Source organism: Saccopteryx leptura, chromosome 1 (assembly GCF_036850995.1).
Source record: "Saccopteryx leptura isolate mSacLep1 chromosome 1, mSacLep1_pri_phased_curated, whole genome shotgun sequence".
NCBI classification, from domain to species: Eukaryota; Metazoa; Chordata; class Mammalia; order Chiroptera; family Emballonuridae; genus Saccopteryx; species Saccopteryx leptura.
Window position 1 is genome coordinate 106,694,138 of NC_089503.1, and position 18,727 is coordinate 106,712,864.

Genomic DNA, 18,727 nt, shown 5'->3' on the forward strand with positions numbered 1-18,727 from the left:
TAAAAAACATTTTCATGTTACTTTTTTTGAGTTATGCTTTTTAGAATTTGTAAAAAAGAGGGGTTAAAAATAAAAAAAAGACATGACAAAAAGTTATCTTTTTATTATATAGATACATTCTTAGTAAGATTTAGTAAATTTGGCAGGTCCCAGGGCAATGTTAAGTTTTTTCATTCTTGTGTTTATGAGAAACATGAGCTTGATGTGTCCTAGCGATTTCTTCAACGTTTGGGCATATATTTGAAAGGCAGACTCTCATTTCCTTGTCAATACATTGAAGAATTCCTCTCTTTTTACTCTTAATTGTGTTGAGTGCAGAAACTCCCACCATACATAACATCTTAACTTTACACCAAACAAAAGATAGAAGAAACTTGCCTCCAGTCTTTTAGGGAACACAAGGGTAGTGTAAACAATCCAGCGCCACAGCTTAACAGCCTTTTGCAACCTAATTAGGCAAGTGAGGTGGGGGGTTGGGCAGACTGTCAGCTTACAGCCAATTCCCCACACCTCTGCCTTCCAAAAATCTAACCTCCAAAAATCCTGTTGGCTTTTTGGTCCCCAAAAGGCACATATTTCTCTGGAATACCATAGGGCACACCTGGAAATCTTCTAGGGCGCACCAGTGCACCCTGGCGCACACTTTGAGAACCACTGTATTAAGGGAAAAGTTTCTGCTTGACCTGTGGTGGCGCAGTGGATAAAGTGTTGATCTGGAATGCTGAGGTCGCCTGTTGGAAACCCCAGGCTTGCCTGGTTAAGGCACACATGGGAGTTGGTGCTTCCTGTTCCTTCTCTCCATCTCTTTCTCTGTCTCTCTCTCTCTCACTCACCCTCTCTAAAATGAATAAAATCTTTAAAAAAAAATTTTTTTTAAAGAAATGTTTCTGCCATAAAGATTTTGAGAAATTTGAGATTTTGAAAAAAGATATTGTTCAATTCTTCAGTTTTAAAACAAATAAGAATCAACCATATTTCCATACTAATAATCAAAATCTTCCATACCACAATTTATAATTTAAAACCACTAAAAAAAAATTTAATGTGCATTTAAGGCTCAATTCTAAAACATTTTTTTTTGGCCTAAACACAGAATGACACAATGATGACTTTGCTGTTGGACGCTTGTTCACTGTGGGTCTGCTTTTGTTTTTACCTGGGTAGGACTGATAGGAGGTGGTGGAGCTTTGCGTTTTTTTGGAGTTCCACTTCTTTCTGAGCTTATTTTAGACACTTGATCATGCTGAAAGTTATCACAGTTCAAAGAATGGAGGTGGGTTAGTTAGGTTAGTAAAGTCTTGAGCAAACAGCTGCATCAAACAATGAGAAAAACCTCAACAGTTCATGCATTTCTTCCTTTACCACAATCTGAAATCTGTTACTAATATAAAAATAAGTAATGTGCATGCTCAAAGTTTTCTTCCGGCACCTCATGCTTTAATAGCAAGAAAATAAAAAAACACAGGACAAAATCAGATTAAGTTGGTGTGGAACACTGGGAAAGCAGAGGGTGAGGAGCTGTCTGCCACAATATAGAACCCAGAAGACGCTCGGTCCAGCCAGAGCCTGAACGCAGAGCAGCGGCATTCCCCCTCTGCATTGCTTTCGTTCCTTTCCTTAAAGAATGTAAATACAGGAGGCTGGGAGAACTGCATCTCTCAAGGTTATGGATAAATAAGTAACACAGAATTTATTATTTTACATAATAAATTCAGGATTGAGTTTTGTGTTTATAATTTTTTCAAAAACTCTGAGGTATAAATAAACATTCAAACATACATCTTGTTTTGTTTTTTTTTTAACATACATCTCGTTAATAATAAAGTAAGCGATAGTGACTGTTTCTAGAAAAAGGTCCAAAGTAACACGGCAAACATCTCAATTTCTGTGAATACCAGTGACATTTTTAAAAAGCCTCAATCAAAAAGAAAAGCTCAATCTCTCATTTTCATTAAGTACCTAACATTGCCATGGAGGTAGGTCTATAATCCATGTGATATTATGAGTATTCAGAATATTATTATTCATTCTCAGAGTTTAAACCACATCACACATTTCCAAAACACTAGGAAATATTAGTACATTTCAGAACAAGATAAATATATAAGTAGTAGGTTTAAAGTGACAAGCTTTGGAGATAGAGTAAACTGTTTAAAAAACATTTACTACCTTATAACGATGAATCATTTATTCTAAAGGTATTTCACTCCCTAAGTATTCTCAGCACAGTTTTTATCACTTTTCTAAAACCACAGAAAATTGGAACCTTTTTCAAACTCCCACAAGCAATAATGAAGTAAAAGAGTCCCCTTCCCCAAAGATAAATACCTGCTTTGGTTTTGTTGGTGTCTTTAAATCTAGAGGAAAATGTGGGGAAAAGAAGAAAGAAAAAAATAAATGTAAGAACCATACTAACTCATAATCCACTTTAGGTGCAAGGTAGGGGTTGGGTGGGGTGGATACACACACACACACACACACACACACACACACACACACACACAAACACACTATACACAATACGTAACACTTCATTTTTCTTCAAGAATATGTTTAAAAGAATAATAAAGCATATCATATTGCACAAATTCCTTCATCCTTTGGGGAAAATAGAACGGATAAATTTAAAACAACACTGGCTATTTTCTTTCACATACCAGCATCCTGAGAGATTTTTGATAATAGAAGGCTTTGAATTCCTGCGTTCTCTGAGAGTTTGGAATAATGTAAGGCATTGTGTCCAAGAGAATCCACAAGGGTCAGGTCGGCACCCTTTTTAATTAAAGCTTCTACAACGCTCGAGCTGCCAGTCTCACAAGCCACCATCAGAGCAGTTCTAAAGAGAAAAAGGAGACACCAAATTAGTACTAACAAAATGTGAGAATGCAGTCTGGGAAAACTATTTCATTTGTCTTAAAAAACAGGGAATAGAAGATTAAACGCTGTTAAAACCACACTATACTTAATCTGTTAGGGCATGCAAAATGGAGGGCTATCAAGATGAAATTAGGTAGTTGTTTTTTAAAACCTCTGATTCACTCCAAACACTGAGCCACATTAGGTCAAGTAACATAGACATAACCTTCTTCTAAATATAATCTTCTAAATATGATGAAATTTAATATGATTGGCACAAATCTTGTCACTTTTTTCACCTCAAGCACTTCAAATTACCTATACATTGTTAGAATTTCTTTTTTCTTTTTTTTTTAAAAGAAACTAATATGTTTCCTTTTCTATAATTTTGCAAGAAAAGTCAGAGAAAATGGCCTCTTCACTTTAGTATTTGATAATCTCATCACAGACTCAATGATGTTCCCAGAGGTCTGGGGAGGGGGGAGAATGTTTTTAAGTTAAAATAGATCCTTGAGTATTTAAAAAGGCAAAAAATAAAAAAGCGCAAAGTTAAAGCCATTTCGTAAGAAATGATCCAAAACAAAGTTACGATGTTTTGAAAGACTCCCAGCATGTGGCTATCACTGAAATCACATGGTCTCGAGTTTCTCGGTACCTTCCATTTTTGTCCCTGGAATTTACATCTGCTCCATGGTCCAGAAGAAAGCGACAGACCTCCCCGTGGCCGCTCTGCACTGCGAGGAGCAGGGGGATACTTCCATCCTAGGAGACAAGTTCAGATCAACTGTTACACAGACGCCAGTGCCAGAATTGCAAAGGCCCCTCTTTTTTCTACATGTATTCCCGAGTGGGCCGCTGCTCCTATATGTGACCCCCCATGACATCTGTGCTCAATCGGGCTGCCATTCCATCACTGCACAACGTCTCTTACAGAATCCCACTCTTAGCTTTTCCTCATGAGCCTTGGCCTCTCAAGTCGCTTGTTCCCTGGGCCCTCACTCTGCCCGGTGACAATATAAGACAGAGGGACACAAAGTGTGTAAAGGCTCAAAGCACACAAAGATGCCATGGTTACTGAGAGATGGTTCTGGAGAAACGAAGGGCTTGCTTCATGTGGCACCGAGGGCCCCACACCCTCTGAGCAGCACTCTTCCGCGTGAACCACGTGCCCCCTCTCTTGTCACTGTGTCTTCTGGGAAGCACGCTCTTTCACAAGCTCACTGGGTATCAAAATTAGCATAAGTTAAGAGTGTCTATTGTTGACACATAACTAGATAAAGAGACGGAGGGAAGGAATGATTTATTTAATATATTATAATATAGCAATTTCTTTAGGAAAAAAAGAAAATTAGATCCCCAACTCATATACCTACATGAAGAATTTAAGCATTAAAATGGCACAAATGAAAAAAATACTAGAAGACTATAGAGGCGACTATTTCCCTAACTCTAGGGTGAAGGGGGCCTGATTCAAATGACACAAACCACAAGAGAAGCTTCTGTTCTCCCCTTTCCTTGGACATGCCCTACAAATGGGGTCAACAGGAATTTTTAGGGTAGATGTATTTAAATAGGCAAAGGAAAAAAAGGCTACAATATCTCCAATTATTGTAACATGGGGATTTGTTATAATACAGTTGCTGCTTAAAGATTCTCTTTTTAAAGTAGACCTTCAGACACATTTCTAAAAAATTATCTCTGAGAAGTTATAATACTTTCTGGTTATAAAGTACTGAAATTCAAGGAGTGTGAAGTTATTCACAGATTCCATATGTTCTCTTCACAGTATCTCCACGCAGTGTAAGCGTGTACAATTCCCCTGCAATGGTAGGAACTGAACCCTGTAAGCCGGAGCTACAGGCATGTAAATTCACTCTCCAAATAGCCCAGAGAGGTTAAAATAGGCTAGAAGTGGTATTCACCATTGGGAAATCTTAAACAGCAGCACCTCAGGTGAAAAAAAGAATAAAACTTCTACTTAGACTATTTTTTTTTTAATTTTTAAAAATCTAGGAACTAAGTAATATTAATTTTAAGCTGAGTGCAGATCACACACACACACACACACACACATATCCTTAGATACAAATATACCGTAGGGGAAGTACACGCTGTAAAAAGTTTTCTATTTAAGCTTTAGGGACGTATGGGGAGAATACTTACATCCATTTTGTAGAAAAAGGAGCTAGGCTGAAAAGCCATAGAATTTGCCAAACACTTAGGTCTCTTAAGTCTCAGTGACCCTCAGAAGTAGCCCACAGCACGCTAGAACCCCACATCCACGTGCATCCCGCACCACTGCCCGGTACTTACCAAATCCTTGAGGTTGATGGGGCTCTTGTGCTCGCAAAGCACCTGCACAGCTTGCAGGCAGCCCTGTGCCGCTGGGGAAAGGAAAACACAGATACCAGGGCCGGTCACAAAGCTGCTCCTACAACCTGGGCCTCACACACGCCTGTAAGAAGCTGGGGTTCTCCCCATCTGCCCCTGTTCACTGGGCTGCACCGGAGAGCAGGGCGCCAGGAGGCTGGAGCAGGAGGTGCTCTCCGTCACTGTCTCATTTCAGTGTGACCAGCCCGACAGCCGGCACTGCCAGTTGCCATTGGACACATTTGACTGAGCTTTTCCACAACTAGCCCTAAAAGAAACGTGTAAATCTAATCATCCCACAGTCCACTGCCAACTTTGGTCACTTGGGGCTGTGTGACATACCGTGAAACAAAATGTTGATAAATGGACTGATGCTCTTCATGAGCACCAAATCAAGAAAACCAAATCATGTGCTACTTGACATCGACAAATGCTTATGAATGAATATCTCTTGGTTTAAACAAGAGCCTTACACTAATTAAAATACAACCAAGACAATTCCTACTGGTAGTTTGGTGGACCATCGATGAGTTCTAGATTTATTCCTTGGTAACTCTACACGCTTTGATGAATAAATTGAATAAAATGGGAATATCTAGGAGTGATGACAGAAAACAGCACCAGGAATAAGACAGTAGGTTTAATGGCTTGAATCAGGAAAATGGAAGGTCCATGTGTCTTTGGGCAGAAGACAGAGATGAGAATAATGAAAGTTACCTGCGTAATGCAGAGCAGTTTTCCCAGAGCTGTCAACACTTTCGGCTGGGCATTTAGCCTGGAAGACAAAAACAACAACTCTATATAATAATAGTTCAGTTCTATTCAGTGCATCTTTTTTCCTGCAAAGTATGATGGGACTTATTGGGAAGAGAATACACATGAATGGCATCAACTGCCACACTCCAGGGGCTGACAGCTTCTTATGGGGATGGGTACTCATCTCCAGGAATCATGACACAGGCAAACTGTCACCCTGTTCCTGCTTTAGATATCCCCTTCTGTTCACCATATTCCCACTGGATCGTCCCCACCAGCTAACAAACATGCTCTCAAATTTCTCACCTTGATACTATCACCTCCCAACCTACTTCCTGCCCTAAATCTCTGTCCCCTTTACAAAACCTATTTTTTTTCTTAAGAATTGCCCACACATAGTCCACACTTCCTCTCCTGCCATTTATTTCTGAACCCAGTCAGGTGTTTTCCCTCAAGACTCCAGAGAAACGTCCCAGTCTATGTCGCCAACGATCCTTGTGTTTCCAATGACGATGAACATTTTTGCCCTCTTCTGGCCGACCTCTCACCTGCAGTCCACTCCCTCTCAGCTCCTAGAGCACCGCCCCATCCGGCCAATCCTGGTTTTTATCCTACAGCCCTGGCCACTCCTCCTTCAGCCAAACATAAAACCTCGGTTCCTCAGCGCTCTCTCTCTAAGCTGTCTTCCTCAGTAATCTCACCCATATCAAAAATCTAGTGACCTCCAAATGCATAGCTTATCAATAACAGCAATCACATCGTGTCCCGAATGTTATCTGTTATGTGCCAGGCCTTGTTCAAAGAATTGCTTTAAGGTTCCTAACAACCCTCATTGGGTACTACCATTTAGCCCCAGTACCTCAGATGAGGAAACTGAGGTACAAAGATGTTAACAATTTGTTCAGGTCACTGTAGGCAGCACAGCAAGGATTTGAACCTAGACAGGCTGAGCTGGATGGAGCCTGTGTTCCTACCTGTATACAAGCAGTCATCTCTGAGCACCAGGCTTAACAACCCCCTGCCTGGTTCCCATTCCATCCTGATGTCTCACAGGCACCTGAAGCCTGGCACAGCCAAGTCTTCTGGTTCCTTCCCCCTCCCCCAGCCTGATCCTCCGACAAGTCCCCATCTGTCAACAGTGTCACATCAATCTAGTCAATCTACCTAATGAGCCGAAAACCACTCAGTCAACTCTGATTTCTTCTCTTCCTTCTCTTTCCACCATGTTCCGTCAATTCTGCTCCAAAAACATAGCCTCATTCTACTGTCTCTTGTTTCTCCATGACAACCCCTTGTAAACTGGCACCTTCCTACCTGGACAGAAACAACAGCCTCCCCCTGGAAGGTCTAAGCACTCTAAGTTTCCCCCCTTTAGTCAACTCTCCATATAATTAGAGCGATCTTTTAAAACTGTGAATGTCACTCTTTACTTAAAAGCTCTTACAGTTGTATACTGTGTTTAGATCAATTAAAGTCTGCACCTTATGACATACAAGGCCCATTCCTGTACCTTTAGTGCCCTCCTCCCATGCTTTGCCCCAGGCCCACTCAAGGGCTTTCTTTCCTCTTTGACTAGTGCTCTGCCTACCTTAAGTCTTTTGTACCTGCTGTTGTGTCTGCTTTGAATGCTTTGGCTCTTTGCATTGTTGAGTTCTCAGCTTAATTATCACCTCCTCTATGAGGCCTTCCCTGAACACCACCCTTACTCCTCTCTCAAGTACCGTTAGTTTCCTTTTAGTGCTGTTCAGTTTTTAACATGCATTTGTGTACTTGTTTGCCAGACTGTAAGCTCCATCAGGATTCAGAAGGTTGCTGTGTTCATGAGTATACAATACATGCTTGATACAGGGAGTGGTGCCCAAGGAACACTTTTTAGAAGAAAGAAAGAGTGGGAGGAATAGCAGGTTATCAGGGGAAGGAGAGAGTGCATTTGAATTTGAAGGATTTCACAAGGTCCTATTTGTACTCACTGCCTTGAGGAGGCAGAGCTTTAAAACAATAGCCACCAGAGAGGGCAAGCATCCCCAGAAGACTGACAGGAAGAGCCCAGAGAAAGGAGCAAATGCAGAGGGTGCAGGGGTGGGGGTAGCAGGAATAACAGCAGTCACATCGCAGACAGCATGGGCTGCCAAGACACGAGAGGAAGAACTGACTAGAGAGGCTCAGGACCCAAGGGAAGCAACCCATTAGAGGACATCAAAGCCTCAATTTTTAACTAATGTCCAGAAAGAGCATCCAGACAGTGTATATAAGTTCGGGGAGGCAAGAACAGGCAACGTTCAGAGTGAAACGTCTGTCTGCCCTTCAGTGGTGAGAAGAATGAAGATCAAGTTACAACTTTTACCATGCTGTGGCCTAATTTTAGAACAGCACAAGGAACTGTTTAAAGGCTTCAAAGATTCCAGAGAAAAACCAACCTATTTGCATACCCAGATATAAGATTACATTGGAGGCTAGAATATCTGGTCCCTGCCCATGAGGATTTCCAGCTTGTCAAGTTCATTATTCCTTAAAATCAGAGCCAGATGCAAAGTCTGGATGGGCAAGGCAGGATGGGAATGGAGATTCAAAGCATAGACAAGTTTTAAAAATCAAAGTAAGACTCAGGGCGTGGAGGCAAGGCACTAACTGGGTGAAGTCAATGATTTTCATTTCTCTGGTGTGCTCAGTCCCAGAAAAGAAAGGTAAGGAAAGTTCAATTTTAACTGTTTTCAGGGAGAAGACTCATAATAATAAATAATAATAATAATAATAAGCACCACAGATGATCTGTTTTTCTTGCCTTTCACGTCAAAGACCTGTGAAGGTTAAGCATTCCTGGCATTGGTGGTAGCTGGCTGGCATTCTGTCATGCAAGACAAGAAGCTGTGTGATCAGCAGAGCAGTACAAGCTGAAGAATGCGACCACATCTCTGCATCAGAATGGCAAAGCCAAATTAAAGCAAGATGCTGGGTCCCAAACAGTGCTCTGAAGGCAGAGAACAGACAGTGCTCCAAATACGTATTTTACTGCCTGATGCTGTTCCTGAAAACAGCCAGCTTGCATTTTGACCAGCAACAGCTAGATGTTACAGTAAGGGCTGATACTGGGATTTCATTAAATATTCACCTTTAACGATTTATGGGAAGTCGTCACCTTTAGTAACCATTGTAATCTTCCTGGCAAAGTTGTCAAACCAGGGAGGTAGCTTAAAATTTATAAAGAAGAATAAAACCAAAAAACTTAAAACTTGAGATCTAAAATCGCATCGAGTTACATACGAGGAAATACTGGTTGGAATTTTGCTTTGCAAGAGGAGCTGTATTCTACTAATGATTGGAAGAGAGAGGACTAGGCTAGAGGAGAGCCAATATTATAAGGATCTCCAACAGCATGGGAAAAAAATTCTTTTCAACTGACTAGTTAAAGGGCACAAATCCTTCAGAAAAGAAAAACAGGATCTGAATAAAGAATAACGGAAAGAAAAAGACTGGACTCCAGGAAGACACTCCAAATTCCCTACCGGGGCGATTGCTATGGAAATAATCTCCTCTCTGCTGTCATTTCAATAATGAAGCTACTGAGAGAACCCAGGTTCTGAGAGAGTTTTAATAGAGAGAGAAAGAGGGAAAGAAAGAGAAAAGGAAAAGAAGAGAGAAAGAGAGAATTTGTTCTTTTCACAGATAAGATAACGTTTAAATTTTAAAAGTGACATGCTCATAATTGAAGTTGCTGTCATTTTTTTACCTGAAGGAGCTTCCGGACGCACTCGTGGTGGCTGTGCCTGGCAGCGAGGTGCAGAGCACTGTGTCCTAAATAGATTTAAGGGGAAAAAAAATGGGGAGAAAAAGACCACACATTTTAAATCTCTTATCTCTGTAATGAAGACAACTATGAGGAAATAAACTGTTCTCCCACAAAGGAGGGATTGTTATTCTAAGAGCCAGGCCCAAATGTCTTATCTTTGAAGTTTAGCGTGACAAACGTGGGGAGAGCACAGAGCGTCCTGCCCACCCGATAACACTCCGGGTCACTTGGGCTGCCATTCTCTAGGGTGCAATTAAGCCCTGGGCCAGAGCTGGCGGGGTCCCACAACAGGCTGCGTAGGAACCCTGTTTTCCACTACCAATACAGATGCCAAAGGTCCTGGGTCCACGGTCACGTCAGGCTGTGAAGACCGCAGACTTGGGGACCCAGTTAAGGCAGCCTGTGAGCCAGCAGAGAACCCACCCCACACCCACACAGTCCCATCCCTAACTTCTGACCTCTTCTTTCCCCTCCAAATGTCTTCCAGCCCCTGAATGGAAATTACCTGGAGTTCTCAGATATTCAAAACTCTTATGTAAAAGAAAGGACGGAGTTACAAAACAACCATGCGCTACTAAAGCAGCATGTCTTTCCATTTCCTTTAAGAACGCAACCTGATATGAGGCTCTGTGATGTTTCTGTGGACAGATAACTTCAGGAAACCCTAACTTACACCCAACTGCTCCCCATGCCTAATGGGCCCATAGGGTTTCTATGGAACAGCGGCTTAGGGGCAGCGTGGTAGCTACCAGACCGGCAGGTGCCAGTCTAGGGCACTGAGAACCTGCTCTCCGCTTCCTGGCTTCTCCTCCCCTAGGAGACCACCCACCTTGCTCTTTCGCCTCCCTCTGCCTTCCGAATGAGCACTTCCCTGACCCCCCAATTCCAATTCCATTTCCTCCCCAGTCCTTTCTGTCCCTTCTCCCTGCTGTATGTCCTTATGCTTCAGGGCACAGAACACGTTCCAACACTTCCTTCCCACTGTCCCTTCTTTCTCTCTGAACCGATCTGCATATTTACATAGTTAATGGTTCTCCTTTCCCCAATGGAATATACACTCAGTGACGACAGGAGTTGTCTTACTCCCTACTCCCTGCTGTATCTCTAGTGCCCAGGACACTGCTGACAAGTGGTAGGCTCTCAATAAACACTTGTTAATTTGAATAATAGGGGACGTTCATCACAGATGTCTGGGGAGGGGATTTGCAGGGAGAGAACCAAAGTTACCACTGCCAGCCAATGCAGTATACCCAGTAAACTCTTAAATCCTGTATTTTCCATACTATTTGACCAAGATACCCCCAATGGAACACCTCAGCCTCAGTAATATTGACATTTTAAGCTGTAGGGGGTGGTCCTGTGCATTGTGGGATATTAAGCAACATCTCTGCTTCTACCCACTAGATGTCCAGTTGGATCAATCAGGAATGTCTCTAGACATACATGTCCCTCGGGGGTTGGGGAGGGGCAGGATCACCACAGTTGAGAATCACTGGCTTAGAGGAACAATTTATTGTATATGATGGTCCAGTCTCCAAATACCATTTCTCCTTTGGGACTGGAAAACCACTAATTATTAGAAAATCATATGTCTAGGAAATATACCCTGTTTAACAATCAGAGGCTTTAGCTGTTTGTTTAACAAGCAGCATCAAAGCATGTAAAAGATCAAAAGATCAATTCCTTTTTATCTGAGCTGAGCTGGACTGAGAGATTTTAAGGGTACACGGAGGAAGGGGGAGAACTGTTTTGTGGGGTGAGTCACTGACAGCCAGGAATCCCTCCAACTCCCACCCCCACTTTGCCAAACGAATGAGGATGAGTAAGATTGGAAAATGAGGGAAATGAGAGTAGAAAGACAAAGCTCTTCCCTTCCCCTTTCTTCTCTTACTGCCCAAGACCTCCCCCCTCCAGGCTGTATAACGCATCATGGTGTGAATTCAGTTACATTAGACATTAAACAGGCTCTGGGTGGGCTAGCCTGGCTCCCAACCATCATCTGTACCAGGGTTTCTATGGACAAGCACACGCTGCATTTTAAACAAATGCCTCACAGATGAACTTTTGGAACCCATCCTGATTGTAAGCAGAAGACTGTTTATGTCATGTATGCATGCGTTAACTTTTGTCTGTGTTGTGGACAAAAGCTGTTTTACATACACTGCACCCATTGCAAAAAACACACAGCTCCCCAAGGACAGGATGGTAGTGGGATTTAAACAACTCATCATCACATAAACAGCAGGCTTCCATTTAACTCCAGTGCTCTAGTCATGATACCTAAAGCAAGTACTGTGTGTCTGGAGAAAAAAAGATTTTTATTCTTTGGCCCTGTGAGACATTTTCCTAACCAGGAGCATACAGTATCTTTCATTTAAATAGTCTCAAAATTCGATCGATGCATCATGTCCTGGACAATATCCGAAGTGAGATGCCTCACTGCTAATGTTAAAACAAAATTCTCTTTCCAAATGCCAAGTTTTCTGGGGAGAATATATTATATTAGTGGCAGGCTCTCACTGTAAGGAGACAGTGAGGATGTCTGGCCCCACTCAGCTGTGGATCTGTCTGGAATATCAGGAAAGAATTTCCCCACAGGCAAATAACAAGGCAAGCCTAATTCAAGTGCAGTACAGCAGAATGTGGTTTGCCCCATGTTACTTGTAAGGCAAGAGCTGTGGGCTATTCCAGCTGGTTTAAAACCTTATGATTGAAAGACAGTCTAAGAAGAATGGGTCAACTATCCTTGCCAGGGAACACCTTACCCCCAAATACTCCAGACAATAACCATTCTTTAATGTTTTTTAAGATCACTGGAGAAACAGAGAAGAATTCACTAATATAACAGAACATTTACTGATGGGACTGCGAACATCCTCTTCCAGTGCATGGGAAAAAATTTATAACCAATGAAATCACAGCATACAAAGGTATATGGCTCACCATAGCAAAAAGCCAAAGTTTGAGAATGATATTTCAGATCATAATACATAAACATAAAAATATTTAAATAATACTCAACTAGGTAAGAAGGTTTAAAATATTTTCTTAAGAATTGAAATTTCAGGCTCTGGCCGGTTGGCTCAGTGTAGAGCATAGGCCCGGTGTGTGGATGTATCGGGTTTGATTCCCGGTCAGGGCACACAGGAGAGGCACCCATCTGCTTCTCCACCCCTCCCCCTCTCCTTCCTCTCTGTCTCTCTCTTCCCCTCCCACAGCCAAGGATCCACTGAAGCAAAAGTTGGCCCGGGCGCTGAGGATGGCTTCATGGCCTCCACCTCAGGTGCTGGAATGGCTCTGGTTGCAACAAAGCAATGCCCCAGATGGACAGAGCATAACCCCCTAGTGGGCTTGCTGGGTGGATTCCGGCCAGGCACATGTGGGAGTCTCTCTGCCTCCCTATTTCTTACTTCAGAAAAATACAAAAAAATAAAAATAAATAATTGAAATTTCAGAATGCTGAATATATTTAAACAATAAAAGTATATTTTTGATTCTTATTTGTAATTTTAAATATATTTAGACAATATTCTTAGAAATCCTCATCTTTACTTAAAATTTTTATTACCGAACCACAAATTCATCCACCTTGTTATAGTCTCAAGAGAGAAGATCAGAGGATAACAGATTTGTTTATAGTAATGATTAATATTAGAATTTTGAAACTATCTTAGTCTTGTCAGCGCAGATTTGCATAGTGTTTTACGTAGAACCAAAGAGCTTGTGCCTGACCAGGCAGGGTGCAGTGGATAGAGCGTCGGACTGGGATGTGGAGGACCCAGGTTCGAGACCCCTGAGGTCACCAGCTTGAGCGCGGGCTCATGTGGTTTGAGCAAAGCTCACCAGCTTGGACCCAAGGTCGCTGGCTTGAGCAAGGGGTTACTCAGTCTGCTGAAGGCCCACGGTCAAAGCACATATGAGAAAGCAATCAATGAACAATTAAGGTGTCGCAACGAAAAACTGATGATTGATGCTTCTCATCTCTCTCCATTCCTGTCTGTCTGTCCCTATCTATCCCTCTCTCTGTCTCTGTAAAAAAAAAAAAAAAAAAAAAAAAAAAAAGCTTGTTGTGTGTGTATGTATCACCTGAAATACTTTCATGGCCAGGCTATGCCAATTATTGTATGTGTTCTGACCTCCCATGCAAATTAAGAGCACGTAAAACGCCATAAATCATATAATTGTCTTTGGTTTTCCTTCATTCCAAATTAAATATGAAATACACTTTTGGCTATAATTTGCAGTTAATTTTAAATAACCTATCCTCCAAAGGGCCTAACTTTCAAGATAAGTATTACCTTTAGCATCTGTACATGATATCAAATCTGAGTAGGATCGGGGGTATAATGGAATGAAAGGCCACCCAGAAATCAAAACAAAAGCTAAACCAGCCCCCGGAGACCCAGGGGAAGAGTAAGCGTTCTCAAGTTTTCCCCCTTCTGAGGACCCTCTGTAATGACATTTCCATTCCTCACCTCTCACTCTCCTAAGTTTCTCATCTTCCTTTGAGAAAACTTTTATTATGAATGTCAAACGTGCAAAGGGATCAGAGAATATTTAAGATACAGGAGTGTGACAGAATGACATGCCATCCTTCAGCCTCTGGTTCTACTTCCTTCTATAGCAAAACAGTCTGTGTTTTAACTGGACCAATAGCTGCCCAGAAGTGCCCAGCTTCTCATAAAGCTGGGTGTGGTCACGGATCATGCTCTGTCCAGTGAGAGAGTGTAGCTGTTTGGGGGCTCCGTTTGCATTTCCCGTTACTGCCTACTGTTGGGTTGCAGACTCAGGGGGAGCCATCCTGGGTCCCTGGGACCAAGGCAACACCCTGAATGATGGAGCATCAGGAGTGTGGAGCAGAGCTATCATACCAATTTGGGACTTTCAGCTGGGAGAGGAAATTCTGTGTTATTTCCGCCACCTTGTCATATTGCATCAAATGTTTATGCTCTCCCTAATAAAAAGGGTCTGAAAGCTAATGCTTCAGAGAAGCATTGGTAACAGACAGACGATGCTTTGGTCTTCCTTAATCTTCTGTTAATACTGCTGTTTAATCCCACCTCACACTCTGGGGTGCTCAGTTCAGGCATTGCCCACCCTCTTTCCCCCCAAAAGCCCACTATTTGTCTGGGAGAAGTGTTTTCTAGAGAAACAGACAGAAACGCCACTTCTCTCATCTGTGAAGAACAGGAGCAAACAAAGCCATGAAAGCCGCTGGACCAGCAACGCAGGCCCAGTTCAGAGAGATGGTGCAGTGAGCTTGGGGCTGACTTCTCCAGCTGACACTGCACACCTCTGATGCTATTTGAAGGACAGGCCATTAAGTAACCGGGGAAACGTTTCTAAGCCAAAAACTTAAGTCATGTGTTTTTGCAGGACTTTGGGTTCTATTTTTCTGATTTGTACAAGGAGAGCAGCTGGCTTGGTGATTGTCAAATGCTTTTTTTGTAAAGATGTGAAACCTTTTCAAAAGCTTCGTGTGTGAAAGAGAATACAGGTGACCTGGCTAAAGCAGCAATAATCATGATAATATCAGAGCCGAAAGCAATGAGCCCTCGTGTGCCAGGCACTGCTGAGATGCCTACACGTCATCTCAACTAAGCCTCAAAGGCCACCGAAAACGATCTGACCGTGATGTTGCTGTGTAACTCTACCCAAGGCCTCGATTCCTGACAGCGCCATGCTCTTAAGTTGGTTTGTGAAGCATCCACAGAATTCTCTTGTCAGCCTTCCAGCATGTCATGAGGAAAGACAGTTGGTAAAAAAAAAAAAAAAAAAATAGATGCTAAAAACCTCTACAACTTAACGTCCGGTCTCTAGGTTAAAAAGTCGGCAAATGTACCAATTTGGCTATCCTATGGACTTTGTGGATAAAAAGAATAAAATGGGTCAGTTTGATACATTTTGAAAGCAGGTTTTTTTTTGGAAACTCTACGGGTTATCCTGGTTTATAGTGACAGATTGATTTCTATACCAGTTCTCTGTGTGTGTTGAGATTGAAGATGACTATATCTCAGTAATAACAGCAATACTTAAGGTAGGTTTACTGAAAAGACAAGTCCTGTAAGAGCTAAGCCATTTAATTCATACCTTAACCAACAACAAAAAAAATGGTGTGTACTAATAATGACCACTTAAGGAGCAGTGTACTAATGTCCTTGTTCTTCCCTTGGACTCTGATATGCTTTCTTGAGAGGGAGAGATGAGAGTTGGTGATATAGCCAACTGGAAGGGCACAGGCATGGGCAGTAAAAGCCACCACATTTATCTTGTTTGCTGGAACAGAAAAAAGCCTGAGCAGTGCTGTTCTAGACAACACAACAAATGTTTCCATGGACGTTTTTTACACACAGCCTCTTCCTTCCTGTGTTCCCATGTTCTCTTTGCATGCTCTCAAGAAATCATGAGAAGTCGGTGCCTCATTCAGACCAAAGTAAATCAATAAGCCAGGGACCATAGTGCTGACCTCACTGCTGAAAATGCTGGGCGAGAGGGAAGTGACCCGGCAGCTCAGAGACATTTTTTAGTCACGAATTATCTGGACAATGTTCTGGGGTCACACAGTGCTGTGGATTCCACTACTTCCAAACAGAGTGGGGAAAAACAGACTCTGGTGGTTCCCAGTAACTGGCCCGGAGAAGCAGCCGGGGTGGGCCCACAGGGTCCCCTTCCAGTGTTGCTTCTTGGAGGGCAATGACCTCAGTGGGCAGAGAGTGTGCACTGTGTTGGGGTGTCCAGGTCGCAGAGCGCAACACTTCAGGCTCTTAGAATCTGAGTTAGGACTCGGGTAGTAAATACAAACACATTCCACGCTGTGCTCTATGACCACTGAAAAACAAATGAGAACTATGCTTCTCAACCACTTTTAACATAAGAATACTGGTAAAAAAAATTTTTTTTCACAAGGGGGGGCAGGATGTAGGGTTTATGATATAATGTGATTTCAGCTATATAAAAATATTCCAGGAAAAACCTGGATGGAAATATAGCAAAATAGTAAAATTTGTTTCTTCTTGGTAGCAGTAGAAGCACTTGTAATTTTCTTTACAATTTTCTAATTTTTCTACAATGAACACATTAGAGAAACATTTTCCCTATAATAAAAAGAGAGGCCTAATGCCCTCCATGTCCATCCATGCTGTTGCAAAAGGTGAGATTTCCTTCCTTTTTATGGCCCTGTAGTATAAAACTGTGTAAATGTACCATGGCTTTTTATCCACTCATTTACTGATGGACACTTGGGCTGCTTCCAAATCTTGGACACTTGGGCTGCTTCCAAATCTTGGCTATTGTAAATAACACTGCAGTGAACAAACGGGTGCATATATTTTTTCAAATTAGTGTTTCAGGTTTCTTTGGATAACTTCCTAAAAGTGGAAACACTGGGTCATAAGGCAGGTCCATTTTAAAATTTTCTGACATAACTCCATCAATCTGCATCCCAACCAACAGTGCACAAGTGTTCCCTTTTCTCTACATCCTTGCCAACACTAGTTGTTTGTTGATTTATTGATCATAGCCATTCTGATGTTGAGCATCTTTTCATACGTCTATTGGCCATTTTTATATCCTTTTTAGAGAAGTGTCTATTCAGGTCCTTGGCTCATTTTTTAATTATATTGTTTGCAGTTTTTGGTGTTGAGTTATATAAGTTATTCATAAATTCTGGATATTAACCCCTTATCAAATGTATTTCTTCTTCCTGTCTGATTGCTGTTGCTAGGATTTCCTTTACTACATTGAGTAAGATTGGTGAAAGCATACATCTTTATCTTGTTGCCTATTTTAAGGGAAACACTTGCAGTTTTTGCCCATTGAGTATAATGTTGGCTATAGGTTTGTCATATACGGCCTTCATTACGTTGAGGTATGTTTCATCTATTCCTACTTTATTGAGAGTTTTTATCATAAATGGGTGCTGGGTTTTATCAAATGCTTTTTCTGCCTCTATTGATATGATCATGTGTGTGCCCTTCATTTTGTTTACGTGGTATATCACGTTTATTGATTTGTGGATACTGTACCAACCTTGCATCCATGGAATAAATCCCACTTGATCATGGTGTAGGATGTTTTCAGTGTATTGCTGGGTCTGGTTTGCTAATATTTTGTTGAGGATTTTAGCATTTATGTTCATCAGGGATATTGGCCTACAATTTTCTTTCTTTGTAGTGTCTTTATCTGGTTTTGTAATTAGGATAATGCTGGTCTTGTAACATGAGCTCAGAAGTCTTCCCTTCTCTTGAATTTTTTGGAATAGTTTGAGAATAGTTGTTAGCTCTTCTTTGAATTAACCTGTGAAGTTATCTGGTCCAGGACATTTGCTTGTTGAAAACTTTTGATTACTGCTTCAATTTCACTAGTTACAATTTCCCTATTCAGATTCTGATTCCTCCTGATTCTATTTTGGAAGATTATATGTTTCTAGAATTGACTCATTTCAACTAGGCTGTCTAATTTGTTGGCATATAGTTGTTTACAATATTTCTTATAATCTTTGGTATTTCTTTGGGGTCAGTTGTTACTTTCCCATTTATTTCTGATTTTATTTATTTGGGGTCTCTTTTTTTCTTGATGAGTCTGATTAAAGGTTTATCAATCTTGTTTATCTTTTCAAAGAACTAGCTCTTGGGTTTCATTGATCTTTTGTTGTTTTTTTAGATTCTATTTCATTTATTTCTGTTCTGATCTTTATTATTTCTTTCTTTCTATTCCCTTTGGGCTTTGTTTGTTGTACTTTTTCAAGTTCTTTAAGTGTAAATTAGATTGTTTATCTGAGATTTTTCTTGTTTCCTGAAATAATCCAGTAATGCTAAGAAATTCCTTCTTAGGACTGCTTTCACTGTGTCCTATAGATTTTGAGTTGTTGTATTGTCATTTTCATTTGTTTCTAGGTATCTTTTGATTTTTTATTTCTTCCTGATCTCACTGTCAACCCATTCATTGTTTGTTTTTTAA

The 18,727-nt window shown here is 41.4% G+C and overlaps 1 protein-coding gene across 3 annotated transcripts in view; it reads right to left on the minus strand.

The window, feature by feature from the left end:
• The window catches only part of RAI14 (retinoic acid induced 14), a 154,141-nt gene that overhangs the window by 15,372 nt on the left and 120,042 nt on the right, over nt 1-18,727 (minus strand). For 2 of the 3 annotated variants that reach the window (XM_066373727.1, XM_066373716.1), the window contains 7 exons: nt 9,710-9,774; nt 5,944-6,001; nt 5,170-5,240; nt 3,512-3,618; nt 2,658-2,836; nt 2,329-2,357; nt 1,157-1,243 (listed from right to left, as the gene is read on the minus strand). In XM_066373727.1, coding sequence (XP_066229824.1) covers nt 1,157-1,243; nt 2,329-2,357; nt 2,658-2,836; nt 3,512-3,618; nt 5,170-5,240; nt 5,944-6,001; nt 9,710-9,774 — 596 coding nt within the window. The remainder of the gene's footprint in view (nt 1-1,156; nt 1,244-2,328; nt 2,358-2,657; nt 2,837-3,511; nt 3,619-5,169; nt 5,241-5,943; nt 6,002-9,709; nt 9,775-18,727) is intronic. The other variant, XM_066373731.1, reaches the window with a different exon arrangement.